General features: G+C 34.2%; 1 protein-coding gene across 6 annotated transcripts in view; it reads right to left on the bottom strand.

Annotated features, from left to right (window-relative positions):
• The window catches only part of UBR3 (ubiquitin protein ligase E3 component n-recognin 3), a 210608-nt gene that overhangs the window by 140724 nt on the left and 42083 nt on the right, over nt 1-27801 (bottom strand). For all 6 annotated transcript variants that reach the window (XM_090280628.1, XM_090280637.1, XM_090280645.1 and 3 more), the window contains exons 5-10: nt 27506-27555; nt 17436-17502; nt 11519-11649; nt 9940-10168; nt 3094-3273; nt 2378-2511 (exon numbers count right to left, since the gene is read on the bottom strand). In XM_090280628.1, coding sequence (XP_090136754.1) covers nt 2378-2511; nt 3094-3273; nt 9940-10168; nt 11519-11649; nt 17436-17502; nt 27506-27555 — 791 coding nt within the window. The remainder of the gene's footprint in view (nt 1-2377; nt 2512-3093; nt 3274-9939; nt 10169-11518; nt 11650-17435; nt 17503-27505; nt 27556-27801) is intronic.

Below are 27801 nucleotides of genomic sequence, written 5' to 3'. Positions count from 1 at the left end.
AGAGAAGAAATTCAGATGATGATTTGTAAAAACTAGTAACTGGTCTTTTCTTCTATATTGTTGGCTTCTTAAATTTATCCTGAATTTGGTATTTATGTTTAGAAGTGTTTGTGTATAGGTTAAAAAAACCATATACGAGCTCTGTTCAGAAAAAGTCCACCACTGTTAATATAATGAGAACAGTTTGTGCAACAGCAATGTAACCTGGCAGCCAAGGAGAGTGGACTGCAATGTGCATGCGTGAACTAGTCATTGAGGGTGGTACATGCCCTTGAGTGAGCATGTGTACTGTGTGGCCATCTCATTCAAAATGAGCGAGCAGAGCAACAAATCTACATCAAACTTTGTGTTAAGCTTGAACATTCCTCCACGGAAACTATTCCGATGATTCAGAAGGCTGCAGCTATGGGCAACTGCTGATTGGCGGCTTCATCATGACAATGTGCCTGCTCACACATCATGTCTTGTGAGGAGTTCTTTGGTGAAACATCAAATCACCCAGGTGACTCAGCCCCTCTATAACCCAGATTTGGCACCCTGAGACTTCTGGCTTTTTCCAAAAATAAAATCATCTTTGAAAGGGAAGAGATTTCACATCATCAATGAGATTCAGGAAAATACAATGGGGCAGCTGATGGCAACTAGAAGAATTGTATGAGGTCCCCAGGGGCCTACTTTGAAGGAGACTGAGGTATTATTGTCCTATGTACAATGTTTCTTGTATCTTCTTCAATAGATGTCTCTATTTTTCATACTACATGGCTGAATACTTTCTGGACAGACCTTGTGTTTTGAAAATTTTTAGTAAAAAGACATGACTATGCTAAAATAAAAAAGAAAAGAAAAGAAAGAACGTTGCATCCTGAGGAACAGTAATCCAATGAAGGCATGGAGGTAGAGGGCATAGTGTAGGAAGGTGAATTATGAAACAAGTTCAGGGAAAATTGTGTAGAATCTTAAATGTTTCTGTAGAAAACTCAAGACATTATCTTGGATACAGATTAGAAGCTGAGTGATTTTTAAGCAAAAAAGATATCTCCACAGAACTTGGATAAATAACTTAAGTAATGGGACAGATTACAGTAGGAAGAATCTTGCAGCAGGTAAACGAGTTAAGAAATTGCCTTAATAACCCAGATTTTTTAAATATAGAGAAATAAATTAAGAGAAAGGAAAGAAGTGAGAGGGAGACATTTCTGTAATGGAAGACAGGATTCATGGCATCTGATACAGGTTGAACAAAGCTGGTACAGAAAGGGGGAAAGCTTTCTATATTAGATAATTGTATCATTTAAGATACCATTAAATAATATAAAGGACACAGTATGAACAGATGATTTTAAAAAGTTAGTTAAGGACCTGAGAAAACATGTACCTATAAGGAGAGCTACAAGAGTAACCAGAGATGTTGGAAATTTGAACCTGGCTAGACTGTAACAAAGTAGTGAGTCTTTGCATTTAGAGAATAGCTGAAGTCATGACAGAAAATATAAATCTGCTTAAAGAAACACAGGTTCTTGAAGAGTATAGGGAAGAGTGCCTCATAATAACCCTGTGAAGGACAAACTTTGCTAGCCTTCATTTTGTTTTTTATTTACTTATTTATTTTAAATAATGAAAAAGACTGAGACTGAGAAGTTCAAATAGTTTAAAATGAGTTGACCAAGTCACCTAAGTAGAAACAGGCAGAGCCCAACCAGAACCCAGGGTTTCAAAATATTTCCTCTATAGTATCTTGTCCAGCATGCATACTGGTACAGGCTAGCAAGCAAGACTTCATGGTATCCATATAGCAAAATCTTAGTCAAGTCCTTAGTTTAAGGATCAAGGGATTCCATTTTTCTGGACTGTCCAAGGATCCATCAAACCAATACTTCAAAATAAAAAAGCAAAATATATATTTGTATAGAAATACATAAATACATGAAATTACAAATAAGCATTTTCTTATCCAATTATAAGAATTTATGTGACTGCCATGTTACCCAGAGATTTTTTTTATAAACAATTGGAATTTGTATGAAATGTATACTGATTTTGTGCTTGGAACCTTAGAAGTGTAAACTTTATCAAGAACTATCCTCATCCCTTGAAAGACAAGACAAATTAGGCAACTAACTGATAATGGATAAAAAAACAATAAAGATGAGCATAGATATTTATACTCACAACAAGGAAAGGTTGGAAGGATCTGATAATAAAAATCAATTCTCACCTGCGTAAGAATAATACCTACTGTCTCAAGTCAGCTTTCAGAGCTGAGTTCAGAATTAAACATTGCAATATCATCAAATACAAGTAAACAAATCAATGTTTTCACATCTTTTTTCTTAATTATTTTAAAGGTAAATATAGAAATTAACAAAAATTAACATACCCTAACTTTACAATGTGACAAAAGCCCCCACATTGGCTGTGCACAGGCCTCAAGTTCAGCAGCAAAGGCAGCATAGTAGGTCTGAGACTCAAATTCCACATGTTCATTTAGTTCTCGCTTGTTTAAATTCATACCTTGCAAAAATTAAAACATATATAAGCCTTGCTAAGTGAAAACAAGATTTCGTATTAAAAATCAAGTAAAATATTTCCTAGTACCAAATGCATTCTGATATACACACGAATGGCAATATGTATAAAAATAAGTAAATTATTAAAAATAAAACAATCTAGTCCTTTTGGAATTACAAACTAGGTTTTCTTAGAAATACTTTGTAAATTGGCTCTTTCTTATATAACATTAAATATATTAAATAAAAAAGTCAAAACTTTTAATTGACGTTAGTTGAAATTTTTATGAAAGCATTATGAAACTTCTTGGAAAACAGAAACTTCCAGATGAATGGTTTAAAATACTTTTAGAAAATTATATTCTTATTCTCCTTTTAATATTTTGACATTTTTCATAACTCTCTGATAATAAAGAATTCTCTTCATGAATTCTTTATTAAAGTACTTACAAATGTCAATTAATTCAAATGAGACATTTTACATGTAACCTGAATGATACGCTATTATCTCTTAATTAGTGTTTGATAGTTCCACATTAGGCATTTTGTAAACTAAAGAAATTAACTAAAGAAGTAAAATTCATACCTTGAAAGAAAGATACAAAGTTCATCCATGTAACTAACAAGCCATGGTCCTCCAAAAATTTCTTAGCCACACTTTGATGAGAAAGGATATTAATAAAATCACTGACAAGAGGCCAATAAGTGTTATTCTTCAGTAATGCTTCTCCACAGTTCACTACCACATGTAAACTATTTTCTTCATCTAAAATAAGACATACACAACCCAAAGTAAGTTTTTTTTAAAAGTTTACAATGATACAGTTTATACACTTTAGAATCAGAGACACCTAAGTTCAAACCCCAGCCTGCCATTTAATACATGTATGGCTTTAAGCACGTTACTTAGACTCTGAATCAATTTCTACATCTGTAAAATGGGAAAAGACCCATATCTTAAGGAAATTAAATGAAATGTTAACATGATATTGTACTTAACACATTATTATAAAAATCTTTACCATACATTCAACATAACTATGTTTATAAAATCGTATTATTTTGTTGATTCTAATGACATAATACAATATTTCAGTCTCAATCAATAAAATATTTTTATTCCTAGATTAATCTCATTTCATCTTAGCAATCAAATCTGTGTGATTTAAGCAATATATATTTCATTGCTTTCTTCTATTCAAAGAATATGTAAATAAAATTTCTTAGAAAACACAGTATTTCAAAAATGAAAGAACAGAACACACATAAACTTCTTAAACCCTAAAAAAATCCTCAAAATGTAAATACACTGTTGGGGGAGGTAGTTATGCTTACACAAAATCTTTACTATTAGAAGTTATCCCATACATGCATTAGCTCTCTTAACCTATTCCAATTTAACTGGACAACAAGCTGCCCATTCCTGCTGTAAAATACACTAATAACCAAAATACACAGAATGCACAAAGCTAGTAGCCTATTCCCTAGTATACAAGCCAAGTATGTATATACTGATTCAGAGTCAGTTTTGTTTCTGTTCATGCAAGTTGTTCTTTTTATTATAATTAGAAAATTTAAATTAAAAAGTATATAATCTGATGAAATATGAAAGCACAAAGAAAAACATTTCAAAAACTGGATCATAAGCTTTTGAGAGACAATAAAACTGCCTGAGAAAATGCTAAAAAAAATTCTTAGAGGGAAAAATATCATAAAAGCCTAGAAATATTTTTACCTTTAGACTAGTTCACTAAGATCTAATGTTCCTATTCTACTTTAAAGAAACTGAAACTAAAAATCACAGATGATGCTTTACAGATGTGATATAATCAAGAAAGATGTAGAACTTCGGTCAAGGAAACCATACCATAAAAATGCTTTGCCCAAAATTAAAAGATGGTAGAATGAACATGCACTTCTGTGCTTTAAGTTAAAATGCAGTGTTTAAGATAATGTATGTATCATTTTTTAATGATTCCTCACTTTAACCAACTTATTCAACTAACCACCTACTTGTCAAATTCATCAGTGAGGAAAGCTTCCACTGAACTTCTTAATTTCCATACATTAAATTGGGGTTTTAGTCCATGAAATTCTTTTACCCAACTCTTGATTTTTAACATGAATATTTGCTTTCTCTTAACAAGATTTATATCTCTTTTAATTTTGGCAAGGTATGAATTTAAACAAGTGAGAACTAAATGAGCGTGTGGAATTTGAGTCTCAGTCCTACTATGCTATCTTTGCTGCTGAACTTGAGGCCAATGTAGAGGCTCTTATCACACTGAAATTTAACTACATGTAAAAACAATACCTACAAAGTTAAGTATGCTCTCTTTCAGTGCTTCTCAATAGGATGAGAGAGGGTGTAATTGCATAAGGGAGAGGGGGTAAGAGGCTTTCTATAAATAACCCACATCTGAGATTCAGAAAAAGCTCTCTGACTGACAACTACTGCCACTGTGAGTTGGCAAGCCATTGATTTGATGGGACAGTGCTCAGGGATGCTGGGATTTACAAATTTTTTAAACATTGATCATTGCTCTACTGAATTAAAATCAGAGGATAAATAAGCAGAATATTGTATATAGTTACTCAAAAATCACTTTTTTCTTTTTTTAAGATTTATTTGTTTTTACAGAAAGGGGAAGGGAGGGAGGAAGAGAAGGAGAGAAACATCTACATGAGAGAGAAACATCCATCAGTTGCCTCTCACAGGCACCCCGACTGGGGATTAAACCCACAACCCAGGCATGTACCCTGACCAGGAATCAAACCAGCAACCCTTAACTCAACAGGATGACACCCAACCAACTGAGCCACACCAGTCAGGGCCAAAAATCACTATTTTCTTGACACTGCTTTAAATATTACTGTTCTTGTGAAAAACACCTTTGAATCTTTAACAAAATAAAATGATTAGGACTTCTATTTTTACCTGAGTACTTTCAACACTGTAAGTATAGAGAGCAATAATTCAGTGCTAATGAGTCACACACCAACAATTATTTATTGAGCACCTACTGAGGACCTGGTAGTCTATTAAGCTCTAAAAATAAAACAAGAATTATACAGTCTCTCTTGCCACTGAGATTAAGATCTAAGAAGACAGTGTATAATAGGGGCTATAACAAGAAAAGTACAGGTAGTCACAAGAGCAAATAAAATTAGTTTACAATTCAGGAAAATTCTCTCCTGAGGAACTGATATTTAAACTGAGATTGACATAATAAAGCAGGAATTAGGACTAGCCAAATAAACTAAGGAAAAAGGAGGAAATGGTGTTCTAGGTAGGCAAAGCTATAAAAAAAAAATCACTGAGACAAAGAATGCAAAGGATTAGTGGCACAAGTGAGGCTACAGAGCCTTATAAATCAGCTTCAGGGATTTGGAGTTCATATAAAGAGAATGGCAAGCCACTGCAGGATGGTGGGGTGGTAAGAAAGAAGTCCTGATCAGATGTGCACTGTGGACAGCGACCAAACAAAGAGTGGTGATAACTAGTGGTAGAGCCTTAGAGATAATGGCTTGAATTATGGTGATGGCATGAAGATGCAGAGCTAAAGAGAGGTAGCTATTTTAAGCTGTTTAGAAATTATAAAAGACAGACTTGGTGATGTTCATTATACCTACAAGGAGCAACAAGATGTCAAAAATAACTCCAAGGTTTTTGAGTTGAGCAGCTGTATAGATGGTTAGACAATGGTACCAAACACAGACTTGGGTACTCATACATACCCCCACACACAGGCACACATACACAGGACACAGAAAAGAATCAGGCTTGAGAAATAATGAGTTTTTGGTGTGGACACAGTGTGTTTAAAGTGCTAGTAGACATATAAAAAATATATAGTTCAATAAACAGTCTGATATGCAGGACAGATTAATCTGGGATTTCTAGCAACTACAGACATTCCTATTATTATGCAACACATGGTTTTAAGTCCCATTTTACAGACTGTTTTATAAGGCAAATTGTAAAATTTCAGGAATATGGCAAGTTCTGAGTTACGTTTGAAATCACAAAGTGGTATGGTGTAGAAATGAATACAACAAAGTAAAAATGCAATGCAGGGATCACATACCACCAGAGACTTCCCTTATAATCTTCAATTATTGCTGAATAGTGGTCACTGAACTCTCATTGTATCAACTACTGTATTTACTAAAGAGTGGAAAAAATGTTAAATATTGTCTAGAGATAATTTATGCAAAAACTACCGAGACTGTTAAGAAAAATAAAAAAGAAAGTACAGAGTTCCTATTTTAATATCTGTGGCTAGTTACATTTAATATATTTAAAGCTTATTCCAATACTACTCATGTAAAAATGGGAGAGACTTCTGGTGCTTTTAGAAAACCAGTAAAAATGTATCATGAACTGTTATGCTACTTTTAAAAGAGGAAAACATAAAAAAGACAATTTTAGAACTTGGCTTAGAAATAATGTAATTTACTACTAGAAAAAATACATTTGTATTTAAAGATCTTAGATCTATTGCTATTTAGCTTCTAGAAAATTCAACTGTGCACGAATATGCAGGACAGACCAATTTCCAGCATTAGAAGAGAAGTATATAGAGAAAACAAATAAGATCACACAATATGATTTAACAAAATAGGAAAAAGGTGAAAAGAGCAGAGCACCAGGACCAAATGCCAAGAAACACAAACGTCACTCTGACAAGTCTTAGTATGGGGCCGCAAAAAGAGCAGAAAATCAACAGTGTGAAATACTATTGAAAAGCAAACAAGATAAGGTCCAAAGAGTGGCCACTGGCTTCCTGATCATGTAGGCCATAGAAAGAGTGACCATAAATTATAAACTGAGACTATTTTGAAAGTAGAAGGGATTGTATTAACAACTATGTCAGAACAACAGGCATCACCTGGGAATGTTCTGGGAACTTAAAACATTCGGGCCACTGGAGTCATGGACAGTTTGGGAAAGAACAACGGAATGATGGAAGCAGACACTAGATTGAGGTGGGTTAATGAGTGATTAGAGATAAGAAAACAAATAAGAAAACTCTCTGGAAAGCAGACTATATGGGGGAAAAAATGGAGGTAGACTCATATACATCTTCTTCCCAAATATTCTTCCTTGAAGACCAAATACAAACCATTTATAATAAGCACAGCTAAATCACTTAGTCAAGAAAATAGACTCTCGCCCTGATTGATGTGGCTCAGTAGGTTGGCATCGCTCCACAGACTGAAAGGTTGCTGGTCCAATTCCAGTCAGGGCACATGCCTGGGTTGTGGGCCGTGTTCCCAGTTGGGGACCTGTGAGAGGCAACTAATCAATGTTTATCTCACACCTCAATGTTCCTCTCCCTTTCTTTCTCCCTCCCCTCTCTCTAAAAATGCAGTAAAATAAATTAAAAATTAAAAAAAGAAAATAGACCGCCACTGTTAAACCACTTAGTCAAGAAAGACTCCATATTCTTTTCAAAAAAGCAGATACTTCTAAATTTAAAACATTTTCTAGTTTATAAATTTAAAATACTATTCTGTGAAAAGTCCTTTCACACACACAAAAAAAGAACAATATATGTAGCTAAATCTTTAAGAAAGAAAAGGTCATCTTAAATGGAGACAGAAAAACTATAATACAAAGCAGCTTTTAAATTCTCCTTTAAAAAAGGAAAGAGGTATATTCCTTCCTGTAAATAATGTATTATGCTCCCATTATAACTACAATGTAAAGACAGAGTCGCATAGTAGGCAAAAGTATGAGTTTTGAAGCCTTATCACTGTACAGCTATTAAACAATAAATCATTGACTTCAACTCCCTAAGGCATAATTGCTTCATCTATAAAGCGGAGAACAGTACGGCATATAGTGAGTGCTCATAAGATGGTAGCTATAATTATTAGCTATTATTAATATAAGGCACTCAGAGAAGGAAAACTCTGACTCCAAAAAACCTCCGCTGCCTTGCGGCATACCTCTTCAGGGGAAAGGCTAAGGGAGTAAACCCCGACAGAAAACCCGGAGCCGGAGTCCCTAAGGCGGTTTGACGTTGTAGTCAACACCGGCAACTCCTGCGGCGCACCTGAAGCCAAGCTGTATTGACTCCGTCTCTCCCTTGGACCCTTCAGCTGCGAAGAGAGGGGGGGTCTGCTGCATGGGCAACAGCAGACCCTCCATATCACCCTGCCCAGGCTCTGTAGCTTCAGCTTCACTGGAGAGGACACTCCAGTGTCATCGCAAGATGTCGATTCAACACGGGAGGAGACAGATACCGTGTCACTCCCGAGTTGGACTGCACAGCCATTCTCGGCGGTGCAGATAGACTCTTAAGAAGCTACACCATCGTCTCTCGAGACGGACGGCTGTCGACGACGACGACGAATATAAGGCACTGTGCCCTGCACTGAGCATGTATCAATTTTCAAGCTATGGTATCACAACTGAAAACAGACAATCAGTATAAAGAGAATACAGGAGCTGATATGCAGAAAGAGGCAACAGTGGAGCAAAGCAAGTCTCAACTATAGAAAATGAAAAGGTCCTAAGATTTAATTTGAAGTTCTGTTTGCTATTATTTTTAAAGTTTAAACTCCAGGTGCCAAAGAGAGAAGACAGAATCCTATCAATGTTGGCCTGGCTGTGTCATGGTGAAAAACAAAGATTCTAACATCGTGAGACATAAAGTCCTTCTTGGCTCTGTCATTTATTAGCTGTATGGCAAATGACTGAACTTCCCTAAGCTTCAATTTACTCATCTTTAAAGTGGGGATAGTAATAATGTCAATCTCAAAGAGTTGTTCAGAAGCTTAATAGCACATAGCAAATAGTCAAATAATATAAATTATTACAGGGAGGTAAAGTTATGGTGAAAGACCACAGAGAAATGAGAATGCGATCCTCATCACAGAAACATCACAAGTACTAGAAATATATGGCAATTTGAGAAGTATTAACCATATAGTGGACACAAAAGAAGAAAATCAAAGATCTCACTGTAGGAGTACAGAAAAGGCAAGATTTATTCCAACTTTTAAGTTATAAAAGTGCAGGCATATAAAAATGTCTAAGGCTGATAGTAACGAATTTATGGTTAATAAGCAAATGTTTAAATAAAGTAAAGCCATATGCTATTAAGACCTGCAATCATTAAAACACATATTCTTGACACGTACACTATAGTAACACATTTTTAAGTATGTATGCATGTATATAAATAAATATATTACTAACACAAAAAATTTTCTGGACAGAAAATATCCCAAAATGTTATTTGTGAATAACAAAACTACATGTGATTTTTAATTTTTTCTTTAAATTTTACTGAAAATTTTCCAAAAATTTAACAAATTGTATTATTTTATAATATTTTTAAGCTATTTTTAAACATATAAGTTTTTAAGACTAAGTATACACAGTACACTAATAATAAAATCAGTGAAAATTAGAGTTTACCTTGTAGCTCACTTTTAATAAGGCAACTTTCCATCATGTATAATAGCACAGTGACCATAATATCCAGCAGCTGACATTCTTCTGTTACCTGCCTGGCTAGCTCCTCATTGCTGAATAACTGAACACTGATATGCACAATTCTATTAGACATTGTGTCTGATTCATGACTTTTCTTCAGTGTTTTCATAATGAAAGCATAATGCTGAACAAAAGTTTTTGTAAAAGCAACCTGTATATTTTTTAGGTAGAAAAGAAAAGACACATTAGTTTAATTTTTGTAACACATTTTCCAACATATTATATTAGCATTTTTAACAATTATTAGTTTGTGATGATGTCCAAGGTAACTGAAAAAATAATTTCAATGATGATGATAGTCTTAACTCACATTTTCCCATTTTTTGGAATATTAGCAAAATACTTTGATGGTTAAAAAAAAATTTTAACAGGCATTTTAATTTATTAAAATTTTAAAGCAATTACAAAAACCATGGTTTAAAATACAGTCCTGGCTAGTGTGGTTCAGTGGATTGTGCTGGCCTGTGAACCGACAGGTCACCAGTTCGATTCGTGGTTGCAAGCCAGGTCCCTGACTGGGGGCTTGCTAGAGGCAACCAATTGATGTAACTCTCACACATCAATGTTTCTCTCCTTTTCTTTCTCCCTCCTTTTCCCTCTCTCTAAAAATAAATAAATAAAATCTTTAAAAATAAATAAAATACAAATCTTCACTATGCTCATAAATCAATTTATTCTTAAAATGTATGTCTTTGTTCTGTGCTACCTACTTAAACAACAAAATCTAAAGTGTCAACTAAACACTACCACAAATTTCATCTAACGAGTAAGTCAATGTGATTACTCCAAAAGAAATACCTTCTATTTTATCTGAAAACTGATCACTAATCTGACTAAATACTCTATGTGTAACATGTACATTTCCTCATTGTTTTCTTAAGCAGATATAAAGAAACAAAACAATGACATTACTAAAGTGTCATTCCTAAAGAGGCTATATTACCTAAGCCATAAAAAGAATAATAGTATGATTCTTTTTCTTTTCATATACTACCTTGTGTCACTTTGCCATAACATACGGCAATAACAGGTGGGTCCACACACTCTGGGACTAGACTTCACCTACCTACATGTATACATGAATCAATAACTGTTCTGTATTTAACTTTATGGCCAGCAGCTACTAATCCCTGCTTTCCCATGCCGAACCCCACAGTCTAAATTCAGTCGCCCCCATTATACACTCTCATAGCACCTGTACTTTTCCCTTGAAAAATATACTACAATTTCTAACAACATATTTATTTGTGCAATTGTGTTTATGTTTGTTCCCCAGCAATCCCTTTGGATTAAGTTCCACGCAGAAAGGCAAGCCTTAGCAATTGTGCTTCATAGTAGGGCTTTGCCGTGAATCTTTAGTACAGCACTTTTTCTGCAGACTCTATGCTCTTTCATAGTGTCTATGAGTCCTGAAAGCTACAACACAGTAAGCCACAGCTGAGACGTATATTAAAAAGATTTAGTAAAGAAAGGGCAAAGAAAGAAAGAAAAACATAAATACCTTATACTCTTGATCTGGAAGCATATTGAGTAAGAAAGTTACCATCTTCTGGGGGAATTCATACTTTATAGTCCAAAACAATAGTTCTTCTAGGAAACTTTTGTGTTTCAAAACATCCATTATGGATTGATCTGGATAAGAAAAAAATTTATCATCTAATGATTTAAGTTAAGCACCTTATTTAAGCCTTGCAATAATAACCCACCAACTTCAAACACCTAAATGTTATTTAAACATTAATACCTTTTCAATAATTCAATGATAACACTAACAGTATCAAGCTAGTTTTCTATAATCTCCACCATATATATATAACAAGATTCTTAATCCTTATATTTTAAAATAAAGCAGTCAAAGTAATTACTTGTTCTTAAACATGAGCCATCTATCTAAAATTTCTACTCAGATCAAAATAATTATTTTGCAAGAATAATATCTATGATACCTAATTTAAAACAGCAATAATTATTTCAAGCTAAAAAACATACTATTAAAGACAGAAAGTCCAAAGTTATCTAAATTTTTAACTTTTTTTAAAGGGAATCTTTATAAATTCAATAATTTATCTGTTTCTTCAAAATTATCCTTCATAATAAAATACTAACTTAACTAGAGGAAATAATTACTAATGCATTGCTTACTGTAGTATACAGAAGCATTTACATTTTTCTAGTAAAAATATGCCAGCAAAAGTACAAAGAGTGTTAAATATGCTTACTTGCACTGGACTCAAGATGCCATCTTCATGCATACAGTGCCCTTTTTTAATACAGGTATTCAAAGGGAGATAAAATTATCTACCGGAAAGCCTATTTTTAAGGCCAAGAGCCACTCCTTGAAGGCTAGGCTATCTCTTGCTAATGTCTAAATCTTTGCCATACTCAGACAACAGAAAAATCTCAACATTTATATGATGAACTAAATTTTTAAATATTTTAGCTTATCTTTATCTCACTTTCTCTATTTTTTTTCCCTAAAAAAGAACTAGAAAATTCTGACTATTAATCTCTGATCTTGGGCTACTGTTCTGAATCATCAGCTCTATATAAAAACATCAAAACAATATAGCGTAACAGGTGCAACAGCTCTACCTAAGACACAGAGGCAAACACAGGAGCCTGTCAAGATGAGGAGACAGAGAAGTATGGCCCAAAAGGGGGAACAGATCAAGGTCCCAGTGGGAGAACTAAGCGTCGAGGAGATAGCCAACCTAACAGACAAGGAGGTAGCCAACTTAACAGATGCAGAGTTCAAAACACTGGTGGTAAAGATGTTCACAGGCTTGACAGATATGCTTAAGTACAGCAAATGCAGAAGGGAAGACGTGAAGGCTAAGCTAAGTGAAACAAAGGAAAACTCACACAAAACCAATGGCGAAGGAGGGGAAAACAGGGTCCAAATCAATTATTTGAAACATAAGGAAGAAATAAACAGTCAACCAGTACAGAATGAAGAAACAATTGAAAAAAATGAGAAGTGGCTTAGGAACCTCTGGTACAACTTTAAACATGCAAATATCCATATCATAGGGGTGCCAGAAGGAGAAGAAGAAGAGCAAAAAATTGAAAACTTATCTAAAAAAACAATGAAGGAAAACTTCCCAAATTTGGCGAAAGAAATAGACATAGAAGTCCAAGGAGCACAGAGAGTCCCAAAGAAGCTACACCCAAAGAGGAGGGACCACACCAAGACACATCATAATTAAAATGCCAAAGGTGAAAGATAACGAGTGAATCTTAAAAGCAGCAAGAAGAAAGAAGAGAATTACCAACAAAGGGTTCCTATAAGACTGTCAGCTGATTTCTCAAAAGAAACGTTGCAGGCAAGAAGGGACAGGCAAGAAATATTCAAAGTAATGAAAAGCAAGGACCTACAACCAAGATTACTCTATCCAGCAAAGCTATCATTTAGAATGGAAGGGCAGATGAAGTGCTTCCCAGACAAGGTAAAGCTAAAACAGTTCATTACCACCAAGACATTATTATAGGAAATGTTAAGGGGACTTATTTAAGAAAATAAGACCAAAACTATGAACATTAAAATGACAACAAGCGCACAACTATCAACAACTGAATCTAAAAAAATAAAAAAAAAACAAAACAAACTTAGTAAACAACCAGAATAGGAACAGATAGGTATGGGGATCATTTGGAGGGTTATCAGCTGGGAGGAGGAACGGAGAGAAATGGGGAAATGGTGCAGGGATTTAGAAGCATAATCGGTTGGTACAAAATAGACAGGAGAAAGTTAAGAATAATATAGGAAATGGAGAAGCCAAAGAACTTAATATATGCACGACCTATGGACATGAACTAAGAGAGGTGGGACTGCTGTAGGGAAGAGGGGTACTGGGCAGAGGGGAGCAAAGGGAAAAGAAATTGGGACAACTGTAACAACATAATCCATAAAGTATACTTCAAAAAAAAAAAAAGAATAAAGCAAGTGTCAACTGTGAATGGACTGGTTCGGTGATGGTGCTTAAGCAGGAACTGGAGCTAGATGAGAGAGTTGAAAAAAACAGTGTGATGTGCACCAAAATATGCACAACCACAACTACATTACAATTCAAGTTGTCTTGAAGGATAACCTTGTAGAGTTTTTTCCACCTACCCCACCCAATTTCACACTTATTCTACTATTGAGTAATGTGTTCATACCACATCCTCCTCAGGTAGTGAGTCTAAAAGAGTAATAATAAACTCAGTATGTCATCTCTCTATGACTCTTCTAGAAAATATTCTGAGTTTAATAAGGCTTGATTCAGTTCTTATTAGACCTAACTTGAACCCAATTTCTCCACCAGTAATTAATAACTCATTATTTTCAGAATAATAACTTTATTATTCTGGAAACACTATAATTTTAACTACAGCAAGGCAAAAGTATCTAACAATCTCCTACCTAGCTCCCTTTCAATGGTGCCTTCAGTATAAACAACATGTAATAGGAGTAAAAATATAAATACATTTACACTATACATCCCTTTATTAGGAACTAAGTAAGTATTTTCCAAATCTCAGAATTTTTTACTTATAAAACAGAAATCTATTCCTCCTGAAATAGATCATTCCCAGGATATGGCAATGATTTAAAAACAAAAGGAGACCCATCTTGCAAGAAATAAAGTAAAATATATTCAGAGATACATACTAACAGATTCTAAGCCAAAATAATATATAATAAAATTAGGACCCAAGTGAATCATGTAGCAGAAATGTAAAGATTATAATCAAAAATTAGAATATAATCCACAGCACATTGATGAAGCCAATTTAATTCTCAAAATTCACTTGGCACTAAGATGAATGAAAATTTAACAGACTTCAATCAATCAATCAATCAAGTCCTCACAGATAAGTGCTTAACACATTACAAAGCTGAACAAAATTGGTAGCATTAATCTTAGAATTTATAGTTATGACTCTGTAAGATCATATTAGCCAAATGAAAAGCTACCATAATATTGTACTATTGTCAAGCATTTAGAAGGAACAATACATCAACTTTGTTTTAAATAAATAAAACTATCTAAATGCACCAGAAAAGCTGTGGCTTCTACTAAATGCAAATAGTTACAGTTACGTACAATTCAATTTCTTTCATCTTCACCGTCACCCACAAAAACCTCCCACAACAATCTTCATTATTGTTCTTAAAATTGGTGATGTCAAATTTCCCAAGTTATTTAAAGCACAAGTTACATGCTTTTTATGTATCATGTTATAGAAATGTGGTTAGAAATGTTTCCATTAGTTATGTATGACTACTTACCTTTAAAACCTTTATTAAATGGTCATGACTTGTATAGTGACTAAACTACCTTAAGCCAAATTTCAAAAAGAGACTTGAAGAATCAGTATGTGCTGTAAATGCACAAGTAAGATAAAGGTTTTAATTAGACAGCAGAGCCCTGACTCTGCAACTCACTACCTCGATAATCTTGGCCACGTTAGCAAAAGCCCTCTAGGCCTCAATTTCTTTATCCTTAACATTTAGGTTTTGAGAATAGACAGTAATATGTTCAGCACAGTGACTCACCTCTTCCTTATCATTATGCATTTTATTTTCAGCTCACTTTCAAAGTACTGAACCAAATTCTTGCACAAATTAAACCACTCCCTTGACTTCAGACATCTTCAAAAGCAAGTCACTTTTTTAAAACCCCAGGGGTTCTACTAATTCTAAAGCTATTTATTCCACGTACATACGTAAAACTAAAAATAGTAACTGATCAACTGCTTCTTACCATAGAGAAAGAAACAGAAGACAACCCAATCCCAAATGTGAAAAAAATCCAGGATAAAAGAAAAACTTCAACTTTAAGTCTGCATAAAAAGTACCTTCAGCTCTGGCTGGTGTGGCTCAGTGGATTGAACGCCAGCCTGCAAACCAAAGGGTCACCGGTTTGATTCCCAGTCAGGACACATGCCTAGGTTGCGGGCGAGGTCCCCAGTTGGGGGCGCGCAACAGGCAACCACACATTGATGTTTCTCTCCCTCTCTTTCTCCCTCCTTTTCCCTTATTTACTAAATAAACAAAATTAAAAAAAAAAATACCTTAAGCCCAAATTTGTTCAGGCTAAAGGAAAACAATGTCCTCTTAAACCATAAAAGGTCTTTTCTGGGCATCCCTAAAACTTAAACTCAAGTATGTACCTAACAATCTGCTCTAACCCAGATGTGTCTCAGGGACTCAGATAAAAACATGGACAACCAGAGTAAGTCAAAGAGCCAGGTAGCCATATGGGTTTCCAATTTTCTCGAGGATCACAGATTCTCTGCTGAGCCAGGGAAAAGAGCGTGTGTAACTGTGTGTGCATCCTAGACTGCAGAACAAATTTCATGCCCTTTGCATGCCCAGCAGTTGAATGCAGCAGCCTAAGTAACTAAAAACAGACTTAAAAAATGAATCTCAACTGAAACTACCTGCTTGCTCAACCTTTCCAAGCAGTCCTAAATATTCCATGACATATACTTAATCAGCACCAAAAATAAGAATCTTCTTTTCATCTTAATACTATTTTGAACTCTGAGGACTCTAACAGATCATACAAACCCAGACAATAGACCATGTTAAACTTCTGACCCTGGCAAAAGCCAAAGTACAGATTGCCAACTAAAATCAAATACTCTAGAAAAGCTTTCAGTGAGGGCCAAAACACATACTGGTTAAGAGCTTAGGTCCTGGGATATGAATTAAGGATCTACCTCCCATTAGCTGTGATCTCTAACATGCCTCTATTTTCTAATTCATAAAATAGTAACAAAACCTGCTTCATATGGTTTGAGAATTAAATGAAACAATACATGTGAAGTGCTTAGCACTATGTCTAGCATATACAAAGGTTCAGTAAATATTATTCATTATTACTATTACTAATCTATTCCCTCACTACAGGCATATCTACTTCCTCCTTTGAGTAAACATGTATTAGGTATTCACACTGGGCCCTTAATATGTGTTAGTGTTACTCTTCCCACTTATTCTCATATTCATTCATTCACACTCTCCATCGCCATCTCTCTCTCACCATCTCTCCCTTATTTGTCCTTTTTTACTCTAGAAAATGCATACCCCAGATTATAAAAAGATATAAACCAAATTAAAACTTAACACCTAAAACACTAGATCCAAATCGAAACATCAGTGAAGACTTATATTTTTCTGGCTCAAATACGATAATGAACATTTTATTTAAAAAATAATAATAACAAAATCCCAACAGTAAGGGTTTTACTTGCTTTTGAAATCCCCACAATCACCCCCCTAACAACAATTTCTCCATTATTTGACAACTGTAATAACATAACTCTCTTTTTAAACACCTCTGATGTCAATATGGCTAGCTAATCAAGTGTTCTTAGTGATCAAGCATTTTAGGAGCATTTTATACAAGGTAAAAATAAAATATAAATACCTTTGGTGCTACTGCTTAGTTTGACCCTCTTTCTCTTGCCCAGACCTTGACTCCCATCCTGATCCTCCTGGATGAAAACAAAATTAGTATTATAATACTATTCATATATTTATGTGTTTTACATAAATATAAATATGCTTATAAATGATTAAATATACAATATAATCATGTTTACATATTACTAATCAACACATTTTACTTTTACCTATTTTCTGTAGTATCTTTTTAATGCTGCTCATTTTGATTAAAATACTAGAGCTTCCAACAACAGGGACTAGGTAAATTATAGCACACCAGTGCCCTATGAAGAAAAACAATGCTAAAGCTCTAAATTCATTGTGACCAGACAGACATTCAGAAGCTATTATAAATGAAAAAGGGATCTCATATGTAGAATAGCATATGGAGTATAAAACCACTTAAATATTTTTAATATACACAAATAAATTCTGTTAAAATATACTCCTTGTTATATGTGTTAAAAACTACCATTAGTGAAAAAGGCAGGGTACAGAATAGCATGCACAGCATGAAACCATTAATATATACTATATATGGGGTTGGCAAAGGAGGTTTACAGTATTTGTATGAAAAATAATATCATTAATAAATAATAAACAAAAGATTTTGTGTACTCATAACTGTAAACCTACTTTGCCCACCCCTGTATAAAAATCTGTTAGATTACAAATGTTTACAGAAAGGTACCTCTAAGTGATAAGAATAATAGGTAATTTTATTATCTTTGGTTAATGTCTTCATTCAGTAATGAATATGGATTGTAGCTCTAAGTTGATATTTTTAAATACCAATTATGATTTCCAATCTTAATTGCAACAATATTCTCAAGATAATGACTACTGTGTTATCTATTATAAGTTCCGTATTTTTATTTTGAGAAAGAACATATTTTTAATGAATAGGAATACCTCTCGCTTTTGGGAATTTTAGGCATTAAGGAAGATGAAAACAAGGCAGTTATCATGACCACAATACCCCACTCTACCCCAAATTCATTAAAGGAAGTTACAGTTCTTCCCTACTTATCCATGAGGAAGCAACACCGAACCCTGGGAAAAGATGATGCCTCAAGAGACAAGAGAAGAAATAAATCAAGGACAATCTCAACCCAGAGAGCAATTCTGCAGCTTTCAGAAACACTTTCCAGACCTTAACTAGTCCGTGGACAGAAAAGTAGAAAACATTGTCACATGTGTTTCAGGCATAAAATATGTATATAGATCCAAAACAAGATTTTTAAAAAAAACACTCAAACTCTAAGCCTGAAAAATCAACAAATGGTTTCTCAACACAAATCAGCTTTCTTTTTTTCTTTGATAAATTTACTAGACAAATGTAAAAAATGTGAGCTCCACAAAAAGAAGTCAGATTAAAACAATACTTAAAGAAAGTTAATACAGAATACACAAGGCTAAAAGAAATAAGTATTTAACATATCAGGCTATAAATATAAAATCCGAGGGAGATCTTAGCAGATTAGAATAACATAAAGCTGTAACCTGAGATTGTTTGCTTTAAATCAACTCTACAAGTACAGAGAGAGCTCTAACTTGTCAGCTGTAAGACTGGGAAGTGGGGGAAACCCTAGATATTTCATTTGACCACTGGAGCTCCTGCCAATGGTCTAGCATAGCTGCTAAAAAGCCAACAAAAAGCCTTGGTTGGCCCTTAGCAAAGGCACAGTATGCTTATCCAAATATGTCCCATCATAGTATACTGAATCAGATCATAGGTTGTTAAAAGAAGTGCATAAGTGAAAGAGGTATGTACAGCAAAAAAACATTAAATAACTAAAGCTAACTATTTAAAGGGGTGCCATATGGAAGTAAAAATAAAAACTTTTCTAGGGGAGAAATAAGAAATGTGTGAAAATAATGATATTTAACATAGTATTGAGAACTTCCTAGTAATGAAAGGTATCAAAGAAAAGAACAAGTTGCCTCTTAAACTAGGTAAGCTTCCTACCATTGGAAGTGTTTATAGAGAAGGCTTACCAATTGCCAGGAATGTTGTAAAATCCATTCCTACACTGAAAAAGAAATATATTAGATATTTCTAAGGTCCTCCCCACTAAACATTTCAATCATTCCTCACCCCACCCTTAACCATTAATGTAATTTATGATAACTAACAAATTAAAATTAAAACATCGCTGGCTGGGTATCTCAGTTGGTTAGAAGGCTGTCCTGGATATGCCAAGGCTGCAGGTTCAGTCACCGGTCAGGGCACACACAAGGAACAACCACTGAGTGCATAAACAGGTGGGACCACCACTGACTGCATAAACAGGTGGGACCACCACTGACTGCATAAACAGGAGGGACAACAAATCGATGTTTCTCTCTCGCACTCTCTCTTTCTCCCTTCCTTCTCCCCCTTTTCTTTTCTCTCTAAAAATCAATCAATAAATAAAAAAATTTTAATTAAAATTAAACCTTCTATCTCTCAGTTAATTTTCTTTTACCTACTTACGTATGAAAAGCAACTCTGACTTTCAATTTTAATAATCCACCCTTAGGTATAAGGTTTGACAAATTAGTTCTAACTGTTCATTTGGAGTCTGTCTTAAATAAAGGCAAAAATATTGAAAGAATATCTATACAATAAATTAGTTTATTTCTATGAAATAACATAATTATTTCCCAAATATGTAAGAGTATTCAGAAAAAAAAGACAAGAACAAGCAAAAATAATTTTTAAAGGGTTGCCTCTGATTGTATGATTGAAGGTGAATTTTTTTTCATACTTGTTACTATTTTTCAATTTTTTCCACAGTGGACGTTCATATTTTTATAGTTTCAAGGGGGTGGGGTCATGTTTTAAATGACATTGCTTATGGCAATGGCCACAGTGAACATAATCTTTCCTTGAAAAGTTACCTTAATCTAAAAGATCTTATTTTCTCTGAGAAACTCTCTAATTAGACCCATATACACACAACTCTGGAGATAATATTCTTTTGAAATGAATTATCTGATGTTTATAAATAAATCTAAATAAAAATGAATAGATGTATATTTAAATTTAAAAATGTCAAAGTTAAGATGTGTTATTTTCTTTTCTTTTTTGTTTCTATACAACACAAACATATTCGACTGTTATTTCATGTGAGTGACACAAAAAAAACAGTAGTAGTCTGGAGAATGTCATGTTGTATAAATAGCAGTGCTGAGTACACAATGTCCCTGTTACTCTAGGGACAGTGGGGACAAATATCTGACACATCTTGAATAACATTAAGTAGACTGTAATATGTATGCTCATTCAAATAAATTCCTTCACAATAGAAAGAAATCTTGTTGCAGTTATAGTTTCAAATATGCTATATCATTTTTTTAAAAGGAATGGTAGAATTAGCTTACTCCTAGGATCTCTTCTAATCCTAAATTCTATGTTACAACATATTTTTAATTGTTATAATTTCCTCTCTATAATAACAGAGATGTTAGCACCCTCTTCTCATCCTTTCTTCCTTTTTACACAATTTGTTAAATTGTAAGAAAGAAATCATGAAAAGCGCTTGTTCAGTAATTCAATGGGCAAGTAGGACATGGTTGTAGAAACTCCAATCTTTAAGCCTGATCCAGCTCTCACTAAATTTCAAATACAAATATTAAAAGCAACATACCATTTGTGCCTACTGTTGCAAAAAATAAAAATGCAATACGGCTTTAAAAGTTTTACTGAAATTTTTAAATGGCATAAAATAGGTATTTGTTCAGAAACATCTGGAAATTCTTCTATTACACTCTTTCCATTGATCTTATCTATAAATTTACTTTCTTCTTTATTCATCATTTATTAAGTTACTGCTTGCACTTTTATCATTTTAAGTAATCTATGTAAAAACAGCTTTGAAAAGAATAAAGGTACAATACAAACTGAAAATATTAATGAATCAGTTATATTTTTAATCTTTAAATTTTTTAAGTATATTTTATTGATTGTTGTTACATTGGTCCCTAATTTCTTTTCCCTTTGCTCCCCTCTGCCCAGTACCCCTCTTTACTCCAGTAATCCCATCCCCCTTAGTTCATGTCCATGAATCGTGCATATAAGTTCTCTGGCTTCACCCTTTCCTATATTATTAACTTCCCCCTGTCTACTTTGTACTTCCAATTACACTTCTTAATCCCTGAGCCATTTCCCCATTTCTCTCCCTTCCCTTTCCCAGCTGATAACCCTCTAAATGTAATCCCCATACCTATGATTCTGTTCCTCTTCTGGTTTGCTTAGTTGGATTTTGTTTTTATTTTTTAGATTCAGTTGTTGATAATTGTGAGTTTGTTGTCATTTTAATGTTCATAGTTTGATATTCCTTCTTAAATAAGTCCCTTTTAACATTTCATATAATAATGGCTTGGTGAGGATGAACTCCTTTAGCTTTACTTTGTCTGGGAAGCACTTGATCTACCCTGCCATTCTAAATGATAGCTTTGCTGGATAGAGTAATCTTGGTTGTAGGTCCTTGCCTTTCATCACTTTGAATATGTCTTGCCTGTCCCTTCTTGCCTGCAACGTTTCTTTTGAGAAATCAGCTGACCGTCTTATAGGAACCCCTTTGTAGGTAACTCTCTTCTTTTCTCTTGCTGCTTTTAAGATTCTCTATCTTTCACCTTTGGCATTTTAATTATGATGCGTCTTGGTGTGGTCCTCTTTGGGTCTGGCTTTTTGGGGACTCTCTATGCTTCCTGAACTTGTACGTCAATCTCCTTCACCAAATTTGGGAAGCTTTGCTTCATTTTTTCACATAAGCTTTCAATTTCTTGCTCTTCCTCTTCTCCTTCTGGCACCCCTATGATTCGGATGTTGGTATGTTTCAAGTTGTCCCCAGAGGTTCCTAAGCCTCTCCTCATTTTTTTTCAATTCTTGTTTCCTCATTCTGTACTGGTTGACTGTTTATTTCTTCCTTATGTTCCAAATCACTGATTCGAACCCCAGCTTCCTTCCCTTCACCATTGGTTTTGTGTGGATGTTCCTTCATTTCATTTAGCATAGCCTTCACTTCTTTTCTTCTGCGTTTGCCATACTTAAGCATATCTGTCAAGCTTGTGATCATCTTTACTACCAGTGTTTTGAATTCTGCATCTGTTAAGTTGGCTATCTCCTTGTCTGTTAGGTTGGCTATCTCCTGGTCGCTTAGTTCTCCCACTGGAACCTTGATCTATTCCCCCTTTTGGGCCATACTTCTCTGTCTCCTCATCTTGACAGGCTCCTGTGTTTGTTTGCCTCTGTGTCTTAGGTAGAGCTGTCACACCTGTTACGTTGTAAGGGGCAGTGCCTTAGGTACTCATCAGTACAGGGTGACCCATTTCACCACGTTGTGGTGCTGTATGTGAGGGAGGAGTCTGAGAGGGAACAATGGCACTTGCTCAGCACTCATCCCTACTCCAGGCACTTCTCCCACTTCCCGTTTGAGACTGGCACCTCTCTAGCTCTTTCCCTGGCTGCCATTACCAGAGTGGGTGGGTCTGGAGACATTATAAAAGTGTGGGAGCCCTTTAAACAAGCAGACTATGCTGACAGACTGGCAGTTATTTCCTCCGCCCCAACCCCCTCTGGTTTGCACAGTTAGAAGCAATGAGGCTTTATAATCCCCAGAACTGTAACCATGAGCTGTGAGGTCTGGTCTGGTGCTGGTAGTACCCACCAGGTGACCCTCCCTGCTTTTTAAGACATGTGACTGTGCTTTCTGCCAACCTGCCACTGCTACCACTGCTGCCAACGCTGCCACTGCCACACCGCATCCCCTCTGCACTCCCTACCTGTCTGGATGAGTAGTTCTTCTTTATATATTTGTTTGTTGGACTTCCATGCAGCTCAATTTTCTGGAACTTATGGTTATCTCTAGTTTTAAGGTAGTTGTATTCCTTCTTAGTTGTGAAGGGAGACACAGCGTGTCTGTCTAAGCCTCCATCTTGGCCAGAAGATGACATTAGTTTTTAAGTGACTGGGTAAAAATTCTTGTATTTTTTTTCTAAATAAATCACTCTAAAACTCAATGAACATTCTATTATTTATGATACTTAGCCCAAACAGAATTTTCTTCATGTAGGTGCCTGATCCTAATAGCATATTTTTCATTAATAAAAGCAGAGTAAAATATGATTAAAGACTCCCAAGACTAAACAAAGTTACAATAATTTTATTATTTCATTATTACATTCAAAAGTATATTTTGTTCCCTAAGCTGTAATAAATGCTAATAAAATTTTAGTATATTCCCTTCTGCTTTACAAAGGCAAAGATCAAGTTTTTGTTTTTTTTAAATCTTACAATCTTGTAAGCTTTTATTCTCGCAATGTACAAGAGTAACTATTATACTTAAGAATTATGTTAAATTTAATTAAAACTCTACAACAGCCATTTCTGGCTACATCAGTATTTCATTATCATGTTGTAGTTTTTCTCAACATTTTCCCATTGAAATAGATGGGAAAATCTGTAATCAATTGTTGTTGTTATTTAGCTATAATCACTTGTCATTACTGGATTTCAAAATAATCCAAGAAAAAGAATGGCAAATGTCACAACCAGTTTGTGAAAGTTTTAAAACATATTTACAAATTATTTGACAACCCTCCCATTGAACAGTGGAATCTATGTCCCCTCCCACTGAATCTTGGCTCACTTTAGCAACTCACAACTAATGGGACGCAGTGGAAGTGACACTATGTCACTTTCAAAGCTAGCTCAGAAGAGTCCCTACAGCTTCTGCTCTTGTGCTGCACACCCTAGGACAAGCCGGTTACTATATAAAAACTCCCACAATTTGAAATCACCAGGCTGGAGAAGCCACATGTAGGCACTCTGGTCAACTGCCAGCTGAGCTCTCTGGCAGAATCAACTGCCAGTCTTTTGCCATCTAAATCTCTATCTCAAATAAGCCTTCAGATGACTGCAGTTGCAGCCAACAACTAACTGGCATCATATGAGACAACCCAAGCAAAAAGTGCCCAGCTGCCCTTCCCAAGTTCCTGAGCCATAAAATTGTGAGCAAAATAAAATGGTAATTTTAAGCTAGAATTTAGGGCAAATTTGCTATACAGCAATAGTATAAGAACCGTGGTTTATTCACTTTACAGAAAAAAAAGTCTAGACCAACAGACAGGAGACCCAATGTCAATTTCCAACTCTACCACTAACTAGAAGAAATTCACTAGCCTGAGTGAGTCAGTTAATTCTATGGAATTCAGCTTCCTCGTCTATAAATAAGAAAGTTAGGCAAGATGAACTTTAAGGTCACTTTTAGCTCTAGCATTTTTAATTTTTATAACCTTCAAATTGTTTCCCCCAAATTCTCAGTTTTGCTTTGTTATATTACATGACTTTTCTATTTCTAACTCAAGATCTGAAGTGTGTTCAGAACCAAAAAACACTTTGTAGTACATAAACCAATAAAACAAATAATGTTTTTGTATAAAAAATTATAACAATTTTAAAACAGAAAATTTCCTGACTTGATCACTAAAACTCTTCTACAATTGCCCCTGGGTAATGATATTATCTTTATACTTTTCCATATTTATCACTTTAAATATTTGTGTGTGACTTCTATAATCAGAAAGAAATACAATCTACTAAAATTCAAAATACACATACCCTGTAACCTAGCAATTCCACAACTTAAGAGAACTACATGCACATCTGCACAGAAAAAGAAATGAAAGCATTGTCTTGCAATAAAAAACTGAAAATTAAGAAAATTGTATAAACTGCAGTTTATTCATATTTCACAATACTATACAGCAGATGGAAAGTGTACTGACAAAGATGGATTTGCACAAAATATTACAGAGCAAATAACAAGACACAAAATAGTGTAACCTTTTTTCATTTATACAAACATACACTCACACACACTACACATTTTTATAAGCACACAGTTATTTAACAGCATAGGAAATGATCTGTCACAGACATCCAAACTATTAATTGTAGTTACTCAGAGGAGGGGCTGGTAATGGTAGGAGGTGGGTAGAGAGGGGATTTTTATTTTATCTAAATTGCCTGGCAAAACAACTACCATGTATTCATTTGTACATTATTTGTTTAATTTTTAATTAAATTTTTAAAAATAAACTCATTTCTTTTAAACCATGCTCTAGTAAACTAGTTCCTCTGGGAAGATGAGCAGAAATACCTGTAATATGACCCACAAGAGTTCAAAAATTCAAATACTTGGACTCTTCTTCATATAAAGCATCAGGACAGAAAACATTTACCAAGAGTTTAATTTGTGTCTGGTCCATGACAGGTACTTTACATGTGTTAACATATTTAATCCTGACATTAGAATTATATTTTCCTTTTTAATGAGGAAATTGATGTGCAGAAGTTAAATAACATGGCAAAAAATACAGTGACATTATGAAATGAGATTAAACCCAGGTCTCCCTAACTTTAAAACCCAAGTATCTCTTAAAGAAAAACTAAAGTAGATATCCCTCAGTCTACTTCCAACTAAACAATGTTACCTCAAATTCTTAGGCTTTCAAATACCCAAATGACCCCATTTTTATCCCAATTATAAATAAATAAATATGTATATATATATTTAATATATAAACTATAAAAGTACTTTGAATTAGACTACAAGTTTGATTATAAAATGTGATTTAAAGATCAAAAAATCTAAACTACTTTTAAATATATGTTAAATACACATTACATGCTCTAAAAGTAAATCTTCTCAGCTACTATCACAAAAATAGTGTATTATGAGGATAGGTGCTGAAATGAAGTATTCTAAAGTTATCACCATCAAAAAATATTTACTACGATATCCACACTAAACCATAATCATAGGAACAAATGATTATATATAACACAGAAACTGCTGAAATGAATCTAAGAATGAAGAGAAGAAAGAACCTAAGAAGTACAGATCAGAAGTAATGATAATGAAGAAAAACCGTATTTCAAACCCCCTGATCTTCCCCTAGGAATTACTTGTAGAAGGGACTTAAAAGCTCCTCGACCCATGCACACAAAAGGGTCTCCTTTTAGTACCCTATCTTAAAATATGGTGGTGTTTTATGTACAAAGAAAGTCTCCACTGGGAATTTAAAAGCTAATCCAGAGAGCTTAGGTGAAGACAAAAACGAATGTTACTTCTTTCCTAGACATAGGAGAAAAATATCTGTGTTGAAGATCAGTTTTCCACGTGCCCAGGTATCAAATCCAATTCACGAAATTAAAGTAGAATTGTTAGCAAGGCTGTTAGATGTATATTGTTAGGTTTGCTAAAATAATATGAGGGTTTTAATCAACCATATAAATACAAACATAAAATTATAGATTTTTCTAGATCATGTCAAGATATTTAGATTATTTTAATAAAGTGCTCTGTAACATCACTAAACCATTTCATTATGTAATAGTTTTCTAAAGTTTCTATTGGCAATAGATACAGGTAGAAACTCCTTTCCTATCTGCCAGGGTTGGTCAAGGAAGTGCACATGCACCATTCATATTCAACTAAGTATTGCCATATCTTGGCTTTTGAGAAACCATTCCACCTCACCACAAACAGTAATGTTATAAGGACTTATTAGAAACATTTACTATATTAATAAACACTGTAAAAATTGAAATTTCAAATTGACAGTCTATTTCCCAGTACATTACTTTTCTTTAATAATCCTTGACATATTAAATGTAACTTTATTATGAAATTAGAAAAGCAGTTACATTTCATATCTTTTAAGAAATTACTCTAGACTTCACTAAATTTCTTAAGACAATTTCATTATACGTATAGCAGCAATTTGGATAACTTTGGGAATATTTTCCAAGGAGAAATCTCTCTCTATCTCCCATTTCTAAATGTCAAAAGAGAAATGAATTAAAAACAAGTAAATATCTAGTTGTAGTAGTCCTTGTTCTGTCACAAGTAATTGTATGATTATGGCTAGGTTATTCCATTGTGAGCATCGGTGTCCTTGTCTACAAAATGAAGAATTTAAACTAGATAATAACCACAAATCTGTACAGTTTTAAAACTTTTTAAATTCTATTTTTAAAATTTTTTAAATTTTAAATCTCACCTCATCTGAAGAATCTAGTTGTCCCAATGTCCCTGCTGCACCTGCAAAACCTTTGGAAAGGAAAAAAAAAGTTACCCTTCAGAGTTGTTACATAATACTCTACTTTAAAATTTTTTGCTACGTAACAATATCAAAAGCTAAGTTTTGTTATATTAAAGACACTTCATTCTAACAGTTATCTTGGCAGAGTTCAACATTTATCTTTTTTTTCTTTAAATCCTTACCTGAGGATATATTCACTGATGTTAGAGAGTGGAAGGGAGAGGGAGAGAAACAGTGATGTGAGTAAGAAACAT

The sequence above is a fragment of the Furipterus horrens genome, unplaced genomic scaffold, assembly GCF_987537825.1.
Source record: "Furipterus horrens unplaced genomic scaffold, mFurHor1.1.pri manual_scaffold_1, whole genome shotgun sequence".
Lineage (NCBI taxonomy): Eukaryota > Metazoa > Chordata > Mammalia > Chiroptera > Furipteridae > Furipterus > Furipterus horrens.
This window is presented reverse-complemented; position numbering and strand designations above follow the sequence as displayed.